Source organism: Podarcis filfolensis (genome assembly GCF_964270895.1).
Source record: "Podarcis filfolensis genome assembly, chromosome: 1".
NCBI classification, from domain to species: domain Eukaryota; kingdom Metazoa; phylum Chordata; class Lepidosauria; order Squamata; family Lacertidae; genus Podarcis; species Podarcis filfolensis.
Genome location: NC_139604.1, coordinates 120,667,087 through 120,680,410, shown reverse-complemented (window position 1 = coordinate 120,680,410; position 13,324 = coordinate 120,667,087). Strand labels below are relative to the sequence as shown.

The window sequence follows — 13,324 nt, the reverse complement described above, 5'->3', positions numbered from 1 at the left end:
ATACGAACTGAACTGCTTCAACAGATGTATCGATTTATGAAGTATTGATTCACCAAGTGACAGGTGACTTGGTTTAAAGGTTAAAACCAGTACTTTTAAGTTGGGATTGAAAATACACCAGCAACCAGTGTTGCTGGTATAGTGTTCAGGAATCTTGCCACCTTGTCTCAATCAAGACCCTGGTGGCTATATTCTGAAGCAGCTGAATTTCCAGGCTGTCAAGTGCAGTCCCATGGAGATGACATTACAGTCGTCAATCTCGGATGTGCCTAGAACATGGATTACTGTGGCTAGGTCTGACCTCTAAATAGGGCTGCAGTTTGTGTGAGCTCTCAAGAAAATTCCCAAACTGCATAGCTGGTCTTTCGGGTGATGCGATGTGTCACCCTATCGAAGGCCAGTTGTAAACCACTTTCTGTAGCGCATGGTATCCCAACCCACAGCATCTGCATACTACTAAAGATTTTTCCTTGGAATTTCCCCCTTACCCATCTCCAAAACAACCCCCAAGTACCAGTTTAGAACTTTACAGTATAGCCTCCCTGGGATCAGAAAATGGAAAAGAGACATAGAACAGCACAGAGATGAGACTGCAACCCTACCCTCATGATGACTTCTTCCAGTGGTTTCATGTAGATGGGGCAGAGCAAAAGTCCCCCAGCACCATTCTTCTGAGAACAACTGTCCAGGAGTGAGCAGAACTCCACCAAAAAGCAATGCCTTCATGCCAAACCCAAACGAGCAATTCAGAAGGTTACCTTGGTTGGTATCAAATGACACCAAGTGGTCCAGGAAAACTTCTGTTCTACATAACAAGACTGAATAACAAATAGGATGATATGATGATGAATACTTAAAGCTCACTTTTCACCAAATGGTGCCAGTTCTGCTCCAGAGGGAGGATCTAAACCTTGAATTACAAGAATCCAGCTAAACGTTAGGAAGAACTTTCTGATGGTAAGAGCTGTTCCAACAGCGCAGCAGATTCCATCTGAAGGTGGTGGGTTCTCCTTCCTTGGAGGTTTATAAGCAGAGGTTGGATGGCCATCTCAGGGATTCTTCTGTTAAGATTCATGCATTGCAAGGGTTTGGACTAGATGACTTGTGGTCCCTTCCAACTCTTCAGTTCTATGAGTCTAGGGTGGGTTGCAAAAATACAGCAATTAAAAACAAAACACACTTATTACCAGTGCTTTTTTTTTCTTAAAATGTTTAGGGGTACTCCTTTTCCTACTCATTTTGATATACTGCCCCTCAATGAGGCCAAACTTAGATTCACAAAATGTTTAGGGGTATATGTCCCCCCCCCAGAAAAAAGCACTGCTTATTACAAATCATAAAAGTACAACCACAAACCATCCAGTAACAAAATGAACAAAGCAGCAGCAGTAGTAGTAATATTAGAATGGCAACTCACAAGGGCTTGAGCATGGCTTCCTTGCGGCCTCCCCAAGCACTGCAAGGACCTCAAGCTGCTGTAGCTCACAGAATGAGACAGCATCTCCAGCACAGCAGTGAGAGGAAGCCAGACAACATGGCGCCATTAAGTCCCAGGCCAGGACCATTAAACACTCTGATTCCAACACCTAAGCAGCTTTCTCGACAAAAGAGCCTTAGAACGCTGAGCAAGGGCAATGCAGGAAGCGAATGCTTCTTGCCCCCTCAGGAGACTTGGAATATCTCTTCCATTTCAACACACCGCCTGTCTTGTTTTCAGTCTCGCTTCTCCTGGGCTGAGCATGCAAAGGATACAGTGGCCGTTTTGCTGGCATAGCAGTGTGTCTCTCCCTTCCAGTCACTGAGTGAAAGAGACACTCAGAGAGACACACTTCTGCAACTATATCCAGTGCATGCTCGGGGGGGGGGGGAGGCTGAGTGGTTTTCTGGGAAACGCTTATGTAGATAAGCTTTCCATGCCAGTGGTGATGTCATAGTGTAGCATTTGCCACAGTTCTGTTACCATAGTTGTGAGCGTGGCATGGAACAGATTGCCTTGGTGTGAGAAGTGCCTTCTTCGCAAAGGCAAAATGCTAGCGCTTGGTGGCTAACAGAATTAAAAATGACCCAAAGGTAGGTTTCTAGATGTAATTGTTTCCTGCTTTGGAGATGCAGATCCTACTGTTGACACTAAAATCAGTAGATGTCAGAATCACAGTACAGTGGTACCTCGGGTTAAGTACTTGATTCGTTCTGGAGGTCCGTTCTTAACCTGAAACTGTTCTTAACCTGAAGCACCACTTTAGCTAATGGGGCCTCCTGCTGCCGCCGTGCTGCCGGAGCACAATTTCTGTCCTCATCCTGAAGCAAAGTTCTTAACCTGAAGCACTATTTCTGGGTTAGCGGAGTCTGTAACCTGAAGCATATGTAACCTGAGGTACCACTGTACTGTTAGCAGAGGAAGGCTAGCACTGTTCGCCCTGACAGCCAGCAGGTGGATGCATTTCTCATTACTGCCTGAGTCTTCTGCAAAGTTTGTGGTCAGCCACATAAGTTATATACTCCCCCTCCCCCCAGCTTTTGGAAGTGCTCCTGTTTCTCCTAGGAACAGAGCAAGCCTGGTGGACTGTACTTGCAAATGAGTTTATTCAGAAGAGGATAACTACCCTCCAACATTCCTTAGAAAATAGAGACATTCTTTCACTTGGAGATTGGGGTAGTTCACAACAATAGTTGTGTCAAGGTTGTATAATGAGGAATCCTGAGAACAGTACAGTGGAACCTCGGTTTACGGTGGGGATCCGTTCCAGAGGCCCCGCCGCAATCTGAAAATGACGCACATTGAAGTGCCGCGTCTGCACACACGCAGCACGATTTAGCGCTTCTGCGCATGCGTGAGTGGTGAACCCGGAAGTAACCCGTTCCAGTACTTCCGGGTTTGCCACTCACGCATGCGCAGAAGCGTTCGCTGAAGTGGACGCAAGCGGAGGCAGACGTAGAACGAGATTTGACTGTATTTTATTAAGGCTGCTGGGAATTACAGGTCTGTGAGGTCAGCACCCCTTAACAAACTACTGTATTTTTCTGGGTATAACACGCCCCCATATATAAGATGCCCCCTATTTTTAGGGACTCCAATTTAAGAAATCCCCACCATTCACTAACCGTGTATATGATGACCCACAGTTTTTCATATAATTTTAAACTAAGAAAACCTAGTCTTATACACGGAAAAGTACAGTATATTTGGTTTTGCTCTAAGAAAACATGATTAGCTCAGGAGAGGCGATTTATTTTGGAGCTGTGCATTGTGTCACAATGGGCTGAGGTCATCAGCTTTAAAAAAACACAACACCTTTCATGAGTTTGGCTTCCTCCTCAGGAGGCAAAAAGAGCAGAAGTGGGTACCAAGAGGTTAAGCCATGAAGTAGTTTGCCAGTTACAAAGATGAATGGAAATACTCAATGAAATTGTTTATATTTAGGAACATGGTAAAAGTGGTCCTTTTCAGCAAAGCTCTCTATTAAACCTTTGTTTTAGACTTCTGCTCTGATGGATGTTGCCAAATCTCCAGACAACATGGAGGGACTAAGGCATAGATTCATGGTAAATTCCTTATTTAACTCTATGGGGTTTTCTTCTGTCTATATCAATGTTTCCCAAAATTGGGTCTCCAGATGTTTTTGGGCCACAACTCACATCCAGTGGTCAGGGATGATGGGAATTGTAGTCCAAAAACAAGTGGAGATTCAAGTTTGGGAAACACTGGTCTATATGTTCCAGATCACAGAAGACTAAGTTGTTTTCTAATATTTATAAAATAAATTCTCCTTCCTTTTCTTCTCCTATCATCACCATTCTCACCCTCCTCAAATATGTTCAGATTAACAGAGCCTCCTAGTGAAAATAAAGTGGGAAATATTTATTTATAAAAAGTTCATCCCAGCTTTCCCCCAAAGAGTGTAGGGCAGCATCCATGGATGCACTATTTTATCCTCATAACAATTCATTGGAATCCTGGAAGCCGAGGCCTAAGTTTTGGCCAAATGCTTTTGGGTAAGAGAACCCCAGCAAAAATTTAACAGCACAAAAAAGACAGCAAAGCATGGAAATATAGGTTGTAAAACTTTTTAAATGTGCCTTTCCCAGTGAACCCCGATATATCTCGCTTCCCTAGCAAGCACACAAATAGATCACATGTTTGGTAAGTCATAAAATAGTTTACTTACAAAATTCTCCAAAAGCCAGATTCATGTGTTTTTCCATACAGCAGTCAGAAAAAGTTGCACAGGCAGTGAAGTGTTGCCTGGTTACAAGATGGTAAAAGTTACTAAGCTATTGGTATAGAACAGGGGTCTGCAACCCGCGGCTCCGGAGCCGCATGTGGCTCTTTTACACCTTTGCCGCGGCTCCGAGGTGGATACTAGCGAGGGGAGGAGGCGCATTGTGCGCCCCGACACTCCCCACTGTGGCGGGCGCTGTACTGGCTGTGATGTCGCATGGGGGCAGTGCAGGCGTTAGTCACGCACCGTCCCGACGTCACCTTCCCGCCCGCCCACCCGCTACATTGTAAGGGGCATGTACGCTGGTCACTGCATTGAAAGGGGGCATGTACGCTGGTCACTGTTTTGAAGGGGAGTGAAGAACACACACACAAAAAAAGGTAACTTGTTAATTTAACGTTTATTTCTATGAGGAGGAGTAATTCTGAGGGGTCAAACAAAGAAATAATAAAAAAGTGTCAAAAAAGTTATTTTTATAATGACGAGGATGACATTGGGCCCTCATTATTAATTATTATTTACAACAGGCACTGGTTATGATTTATGGTACACTGGAAACAATATATGCAGTGTTATATTTGTTTTAAATGTCGCAATGGTTTTGCGGCTCCCAGTTTTTTTTCCTTCGGAAACGGATCTAAGTGGCTCTTTTTGTCTTAAAGGTTGCAGACCCCTGGTATAGAAAAAGGCTAGCTTCAAACTCCATTCTTGTCCGAAACAAAAGAGCCACTACTCTTTTCACGTGGCCATTCTATCCAACTAATTAAAAAAATAAAATAAAATCATCCTATGTATTTTGAATGTCTTCAACTTTGTTTGTTGCCCACTTGTGGCCATTTACAATATTGCCTCTACGTTCTTTTTCCCCAAAAGCAGAAATGCACAGTGGAGTCTGGCACAAGACCAGCTTCTGACACCAACCTTAAGGTAATGACTGCTGCATTTCCAGGCAATTGTGCCTCTTCTCTGCATACTGCTAATGATGCAAAGAAGAATAGAGAATAGAATAGAAGAATATCTGCCATGCCAGATAATTAGATAATTGTATAACTGATCATCAGGATAATAATTCTAATATTCTAAGGGATGTACTGTTTTTATTAAGAGATTTATTGTTACCAACTTCTCATGGTCAGAATTTGGGGGGAAAATGAGGCTTATATTCAGGCCAGTACAGTACTACAACTAAGTTTTTACAAAAGCTATTTCAAGCAATTCACATTCATTATTGCTGCATTTCAGAGAGCTTTAGCCATGGGAGAATCGGACTTAGGCAGCTGCTTTTCTATTCTAAGAAGTTCCTCTATTTACGATGTAATTATTTCCGAAACAGGATATCATCTATATGCCCACAGATGGACTCCTAGAAAAAACAGGCGATCTGGCTCATCAAGTAGGTTTGTACTTTTTTTTTTGTTTTTTTTGCAGCTTTGTTATATAAAACTCTGTAGCAACTATCTTCATTTGTGGATGTCAACACTACCGTTTTCTGAACTTAGGGGCACGTTGACTACAGGTGAAACAGAGGACAGGGCTCCTGCAGTTTTGACAGTTGCCTACAAAAGGGAATTTCAACCATGTGTGAGATTCACTGATACTTCCCTTTTGGAATATTGAACTGTTTGGAAAGGGTTGTGCGTAGATCACGACTCACAAATATTGGGCGGTATTCAGCAAAATGTTCTGCGGTCGGAAAACCAACCAACACTTACCTGGTCTGGAAAGGCTCAGAATTTGATCAAGTTTTGTATCCTAATGGTTTAAGTCAATATTTTGGACAATGTCCTATCCACAATCAGTGCTGGATTTATAATTAATAATAATAATTTATTTATACCCCACCCATCTGGCTGAGTCTCCCCAGCCACTCTGGGCGGCTCCCAATCAAGTGTTAAAAACAGTACAGCATTAAATATTAAAAACTTCCCTGAACAGGGCTGCCTTCAGATGTCTTTTAAGGATAGGATAGCTGCTTATTTCCTTCACATCTGAAGGGAGGGTGTTCCACAGGGTGGGCGCCACTACCAAGAAGGTCCTCTGCCTGGTTCCTTGTAACCTCACTTCTCGCAATGAGGGAACCGCCAGAAGGCCCTCGGCTCTGGATCTCAGCGTCCGGGCTGAACGATGGGGGTGGAGATGCTCCTTCAGGTATACTGGGCCGAGGCCGTTTAGGGCTTTAAAGGTCAGCACCAACACTTTGAATTGTGCTCGGAAATGTACTGGGAGCCAATGCAGATCTCTCAGGACCGGTGTTATGTGGTCCCGGCGGCCACTCCCAGTGTGCAGTTCCCCTGTACAGGGTGCCAAACTGAGGGGGCACAGTTTATTTTATTTTTTTAAATAATTACTGTGAAAATAAGAATGGGATGTGTGTCAGGGACTCGGCAGGTGAGGAGGAGGAGTGGAGGACACCCCCCCACACACACACCTCAGGAAGCTTTCAGTTAGGTCAATGAAGGGAGTATGGACCCAGGTTCGTGGTGGTGGGAAATGGGACAGAGTCCAGAAGAGCTGTGAAGTAATGGATAGTGAAGAACAGGAGCAAGATAGCAGGTGCACTAGCCCTGGGCAGAGACAGGAGTCAGATCTCTTAGAAACAGCACAGCAGCCAAGTGACACGATGTCTCTGGAAGAGTATGCTTCCTTGCTTCCTTCCCCTAAAACCAGGTCCTTTCTTCTTCATTCTTCTTTCTTAGGTGATCACTCATAGCCTAATAATAATAATAATAATAATAATAATAATAATAATTTATTATTTATACCCCGCCCATCTAGCTGGGCTTCCCCAGCCACTCTGGGCGGCTTCCAACAAAGATTAAAAATACGTTAAAATGTCACACATTAAAAACTTCCCTGAATAGAGCTGCCTTCAGATGTCTTCTAAATGCCAGGTATCTCTTTGACATCTGATGGGAGGGCGTTCCACAGGAACCGAGAAGGTCGTCTGCCTGGTTCCTGGTAGCTTTGATTCTTACAGTGAGGGAACCGCCAGGAGCCCCTCGGCTCTGGACCTCAGTGTCTGGGCAGAATGATAGGGCTGGAGACGCTCCTTCAGGTATACTGGTCCGAGGCCGCTTAGGGCTTTAAAGGTCAACACCAACACCAACACTTGAATTGTGCTTGGAAATGTACTGGGAGGCAATGTCTTCCATACACACAGTTTTAACAATGAGTCCGTAAGTGACTATGGAGGCCTATTCTGGATCCACACGTCCTTCCACAGTGGGGACATTGTTTTCCAGGCGGGAGTTGATCACAGTGTGGATTTGCCAAGCGTGCCTTCCTCTTAGCACGTTTCTCCCTTGTGTCCTGAGTTCGAGTGTCTTCAAAGCCCATGACACCTTTGGTAAAGGCTGTTCTCCAATTGGAGCGCTTGCAGGCAAGTATTTCCCAGTTGTTGCTTCCCAGCGGGTGGTGCTGTGGGTTAAACCACAGAGCCTAGGACTTGCCGATCAGAAGGTCGACGGTTCGAATCCCCGCAATGGGGTGAGCTCCTGTTGCTCGGTCCCCGCTCCTGCCAACCTAGCAGTTCGAAAGCACGTCAAAGTGCAAGTAGATAAATAGGTACCGCTCTGGCGGGAAGATAAATGGCGTTTCCGTGCGCTGCTCTGGTTTGCCAGAAGCGGCTTAGTCATGCTGGCCACATGACCTGGAAGCTGTAGGCCGGCTCCCTCGGCCAATAAAGCGAGATGAGCGCCGCAACCCCAGAGTCGGCCACGACTGGACCTAATGGTCAGGGGTCCCTTTACCTTTACCTTTAAGCATGCAATAAGCAAGTGTTTCCCCTCCAGTCCATGGCAGATGTACAGCGGAAGAGAAGAAACTGCACCAAGGGAGCGTTCAGTGTGATTTGCACGACAGGTTCCATGAAGCTAAGGAAGAGAAGTGCAGCTTTTCGTCACAAGGTGCCCTGAGGGTGCTCTCTTGTTTGAGGGAAGAGGGGGGTACAAGGCCTGGGAAAATGTAGGAATGCACAGTGGCGCAATAGCAAAATTTGAAATGGGGGGGCTTATTGTGACCAAAGTTGGTCAGGTGGAACAAGGGCTGTTTCTCCTTTAATAGTTGGGTAGAAGAAGTGGAAAATCCTGCCTTCTATACAGCTATTAAAAGTGAAGGAGCCCTGTGTCCTCTTTGTCACCTGACCACCTGATAGTCCTCTCCCTGCGTCCATAGCTATTGCACGCCCCCACCCCATGAAAAGTCCTTAATTGCAGGCAGCTGTGTTGCTCTATCTATATCTTCCACAAAACACACCCATTATTGCCTGATGGTCATAGAATACAGACCTAGCAAAGGGTGATGTAGTGGCTGCAGAGAATGCAAGTTCACATCTCTGATCAGCTGTGAAATTCACTGTGCGCGGATTCATGTTGCTTGTAATTAATATTTATAGGAATATACATATATGCACATTTTTGTATGGCATAATTTGTATGTCTTGTTGGCTGCCTTGGAGGCGTTTGGTTGAAAGTGAAGTTAGAAGCATATGAATGAATGAATGAGGTGGAGGGCTCAGTTCTTAGCATAGAAGGGCATCCTGGGTTAATCCATGGATGTTCCCTGAATTGAATGAAGCTCTGCGACTTTGAAAAGAGACACTCCCCAGTTTCATCTCTCACCAGGGCTGCAGGGTGAATTAGGGCAGGCAAGCAGCTTCCTTAAGAAGTTGTTCAGGTCTCGGTGGTGCAGCTGCAAATCTCGTGTATGAAGAGCTGAGCTAGCCATTTAAGCTTGGGAGACTTAAACTGCAGGACATGCACCTTCGGCTTCAGGGAGGGGGACTCTGAGAACCCCACTGGCAGAGTAGCCTGCCTTCACGTTCATCGTAACAAGAATGTATTTTTAAATGCATTAGAGAAGAGTGTTTCCCCACTTTCCCCCTTACAGGTAGCACAGCTGGTAGAGCATGAGAACTCATAATCTCATGGTTGTGGGTTCGAGCCACACATGGAACAAAAGATTCCTGCATTGCTGGGGGCTGGACTGGATGACCCTTGTGGTCCCTTCCAACTCTACGATTCTGTGAAAACGCCTTTCCCCAAAAGAACATAAAAGCAGCCCTACCACTCCGTCTAAAGGCCTGCCTAGTTCAGCATCCCAAGCAGCACGTAAGGGAAGTAGCTGTCTCCTGCTGCTGTCTCCAGTAACTAGTATTCAGAGGCATTGTTGGCGGTCTGATCCTGGAGGTAGTGTGCTCCTATGGACGGAGCCCTATCTAATCCCCTTAAAAGTGGGGAAGAGTTGCAACTTGCTGATAGCAGCGCAGGCTTTGCATGCAAGCGGTCCTGGGCTGAGTCCTGGCCACCTGCAGCTTGGTGCTTTATACAGAAAAAGAGGTTTCTGCCCCAGGGACCTTATAATAGAATATGTCATTGATTACAGTCCTTGGCAACAGTTAAGCAGGTGAGAAACTGTCCAGCATTATGTCAGAGGGGCGTACCTTCTTCATGCAAAGCCTGTGCTTTAGCACTGAGCTGTTCCATCCATCACTAGCTGCACATTGTAAAACATATGGAAACTTGCATACCCGAATGCTTTAGATATCCTCTATGGACGCGGGTGGCGCTGTGGGTTAAACCACAGAGCCTAGGACTTGCCGATCAGAAGGTCGGCGGTTCGAATCCCTGCGATGGGGTTGAGCTCCCATTGTTCGGTCCCTGCTCCTGCCAACCTAGCAGTTCGAAAGCACGTCAAAGTGCAAGTAGATAAATAGGTACCACTCTGGTGGGAAGGTAAACGGCGTTTCCGTGCGCTGCACTGGTTCGCCAGAAGCGGCTTAGTCATGCTGGCCTCATGACCCGGAAGCTGTACGCCGGCTCCCTCGGCCAATAAAGCGAGATGAGTGCCGCAACCCCAGAGTCGGTCATGACTGGACCTAATGGTCAGGGGTCCCTTTACCTATGCAGACACATAAAGTATGTACACATTCTCTCTCTCTCTCTCTCTCTCTCTCTCTCTCTCTCTCTCTCTCATTCCACTTGGGTAAATGAGCACGTCTTGTATTTGTATGATGGTACAGTGTTTTGTCATTATGCTAGCCTCCAGATTCCGGTGGCAGATTCTGGGAAGAGCTCTCAATTCACCCTGACTTCAGTGCGAACCTTCCTAACAACAGAAGGCCCCAAGCAGCGCACGCTCCTACAATGCACTTGATTGGATTGAGAGGGGAAGCATCAGAACCCTTCCCAATGCCTGCAAGGTGGATTCCTCCGTCAACAAGAAGGCACGATGACATCGATATGGAACCCAGCAGCGATGCCCAAAGAGCAAACGGAAGTCTCTCTACAGGGACGGCGACCAATCTGCCCGGAATAATTCCAAGGGGCTCTGAGCTTCCAAAAGACTCGGAGGCGGAAGTTCAGGGGCTGGTGCCTGACCTGGCCTTGCTCATGGATGTGGAGCCTTCGGAAGCTGTGGGACTCTTGCCAACTTCACCTGTGGCTCCTTTGCCGCAACCTCTGGGTGGCGACATTGTTATGCTTGACGAAACAGTTGTCAGGAAGTCAAAGGACATCCCGATTCTAGAGCGGGTTGGGGAAACACTACGGCAAAAGAAACTGCGCACCACCCAGACTTGAGGTAGCAGAATGGGCTCTTGTGTAACAAATAGGAACTGTGGTAGAACTGTGGGCAGGGCAGTGGAAGAAGGTAATTCTCTGTCTGGGCACTACCTCTTCTCTGTTGTCCTCCTTGCATACCTTCTCTCACTGGAGGCTGGTGCATCAGGGCGAGTGCCACTGTCCTATCAACCTCTGTCCGCCCTCAGCCCACTGGCCTGCATTCTTGCAACCAAGTCCAGAATGGTGGCCCTAGGTGTTGGCTTCTTCCTCCTTAGTAACATGTTGCCCATGTAGAACTCAGTAGGTAGCAGGATGGGCACAAAACTAGAGTTTGTTGGCAATGGCTGCTATTGGGTCTGCCTATCGTTGACTCTGGCTCCTACTACTGCTGGCTTCCTCCTGCCCTACCAGTCTGAACAGGGTCCAGCCACCATTGCCTTGCAGAGAGACCTAGAAGAAGACATGGGAGCTCCTTGTGGTGGAACCCAATGGGTTTCTGCTTCTGCCAGTCCATTCGGCCCAGGAACTCTCTGGCTTGGGTGCCAAGCAAAAAAATTGAAAGAGACAGACAGATAGAGTACTGCAGGGCAGAAAAGGGGAAGTGTTTTTGATTAGGTCTAAATGCTTTCTGACCGAAGTCTTCCCCAAAGGCATAAGCACATGAAGAATCTGACATGTAACATCTACCACTGATTAGTTTCGTTGGGTGACCAAGGTTCTGGTACTGCGAGGTAGAAAATGCTCTGCTTCTCCACACTATGTTTAACATGTTCCTCTGTCATCCGTTTTCTAAGCCCTTAGCTGATTTAGTTTATCCTCATACACAGTGCTTTTTCTTCTAAAAAAAAAAGTTTAGGGGTACTCTCATTTTGACTCAAGAAAACCACCATTTTATGGTTCAAATCGGGGAAAATAAATACAGTAAATGGACAAAAGTACAAAGATTCACAAAATGTTTAGGGGTATGCTCCCCCCTGCATCCCCCCAGAAAAAAAGCGCTGCTCATACGGAAGGTGCTCTATTTTATTTATCTATTTACTTTCACATGCATGCATAACTCACCCTCTTCCCATCATGGAACCCAAGGCAGGATGTAACAGGTTCCCAAAGTGGTCATCCATCCGCACACTGACCTAAACATGCTTGGCTTCAACGAAGTGGCAGGCCTTCAGACCATGCCCTGGGACACTCCCTGGCAGCTTAGACATGGTGATTTATGCAAAAGGTCCTGGGTTCTGTCCTCAGCATATCAATGTAGGGCTGGGGGAAAGGATCGCACCTGAAATCCTGCCGATAGGTGTAGACCAGGGGTCAGCAAACTTTCAGCAGTCCACTGTCCCTCAGACCTTGTGGGGGGCCGGACTATATTTTGAAAAAAAATATGAATGAATTCCTATGCCCCACAAATAACCCAGAGATGCATTTGAAATAAAAGCACACATTCTACTCATGTAAAAACACCAGGCAGGCCCCACAAATAACCCAGAGATGCATTTGAAATAAAAGCACACATTCTACTCATGTAAAAACATGCTGATTCCCAGACCATCCGTGGGCCGGATTTAGAAGGCAATTGGGCCGGATCTGGCCCCCGGGCCTTAGTTTGCCTACCCATGGTGTAGATGTATTGAGCCAGACATACCAATAGCCCGACTTGGGTAAAAGCAGCTTCCTGCGTTCCTGCGTTCTCTTGCCCTGTTCTAGCTCTGTGCACCTGCAATCTTACTATCAGGAAGCACCCAAGTCCCACATAGTTTAATGCTTTAGTTTTGTGGAGATTGCATGGCTGGGAATGTCTCACTAATGTTTCCTTCCAATTCTGCAGTGATGCTGATATGAATCACCTGGCTACCTTGGGTACTTTTCTGCTCTCTCTCTCTCTCTGCTGGGTATAAATGGATTTTTGCAGTTTCTCAAACAAGCATGTCTTAAAATGGCACCAGTGAAATAAATCATACGTTGGGAAAGAAGAAAGCTGTCACTCAAGGGTTGTTGTTTTTTTGTTTGTCCCCTCTTAAACTAAAGACTCATCCACAATTTCTTTTGTTCTGTGAGTTCTAGTCAAGGGTCTGAGAGACCTTTGGTTCCCCCCCAGAACACCCACCATTTACTACTGAATCGGAACAAATGCTGATCGGGTTTTCTGTGAATTGACATTTGTTCCAATTCAGCAGTAAACAGTGGGTTTTCCTGGTGAAAATGCAGGACAAAAGAAAAGCCTCTCTAGACCCTGTGACTAGAAATCTCAGGACCAATGAAAGTGTGGATAAGTTGAACAGACCTATGTCCTCCAATGTTAATGCTACTTTGACATGATGCAGGGATTCAAATGAGGCATCTTGTCCCCAGGTTGGCATGCAGGTGTCCAGAAGACAATGGGTCAGCAGCCCCCCCACAACCTAGGAAAGGGTCACGTGGTCCAAATTGCAGTGGCAGGCAGCACCCCAAGCCTCTTCCTCCAGTTTCTCTCCCTACCATACCTAAGAAGATCAGTTTACCAACTTTCTCCTTCCCTGATTTCCACAGTTTATTCTCAGCGGTTTT

At 46.2% G+C, this 13,324-nt stretch overlaps 1 protein-coding gene across 8 annotated transcripts; it reads left to right on the top strand.

The window, feature by feature from the left end:
* Positions 1–1,943: 1,943 nt before the first annotated feature.
* On the top strand, positions 1,944–12,754 carry LOC310765306 (uncharacterized protein). 8 transcript variants are annotated; one of them, XM_083620116.1, is made up of 7 exons: positions 1,944–2,070; positions 3,478–3,543; positions 5,097–5,147; positions 5,554–5,617; positions 8,012–8,125; positions 10,266–10,799; positions 12,606–12,754. In XM_083620116.1, the coding sequence occupies exons 2-6, from the start codon at positions 3,490–3,492 to the stop codon at positions 10,796–10,798; spliced, it is 816 nt and encodes a 271-aa protein (XP_083476242.1). In that variant the 5' UTR covers positions 1,944–2,070; positions 3,478–3,489; the 3' UTR covers position 10,799; positions 12,606–12,754. The 8 variants fall into 8 exon arrangements, with proteins under 8 accessions (XP_083476242.1, XP_083476241.1, XP_083476246.1 ...); XM_083620115.1 differs by having other exon boundaries at positions 5,094–5,147; XM_083620114.1 differs by having other exon boundaries at positions 1,945–2,070; positions 5,554–5,613; positions 10,259–10,799.
* The last annotated feature ends 570 nt before the right edge of the window (positions 12,755–13,324 follow it).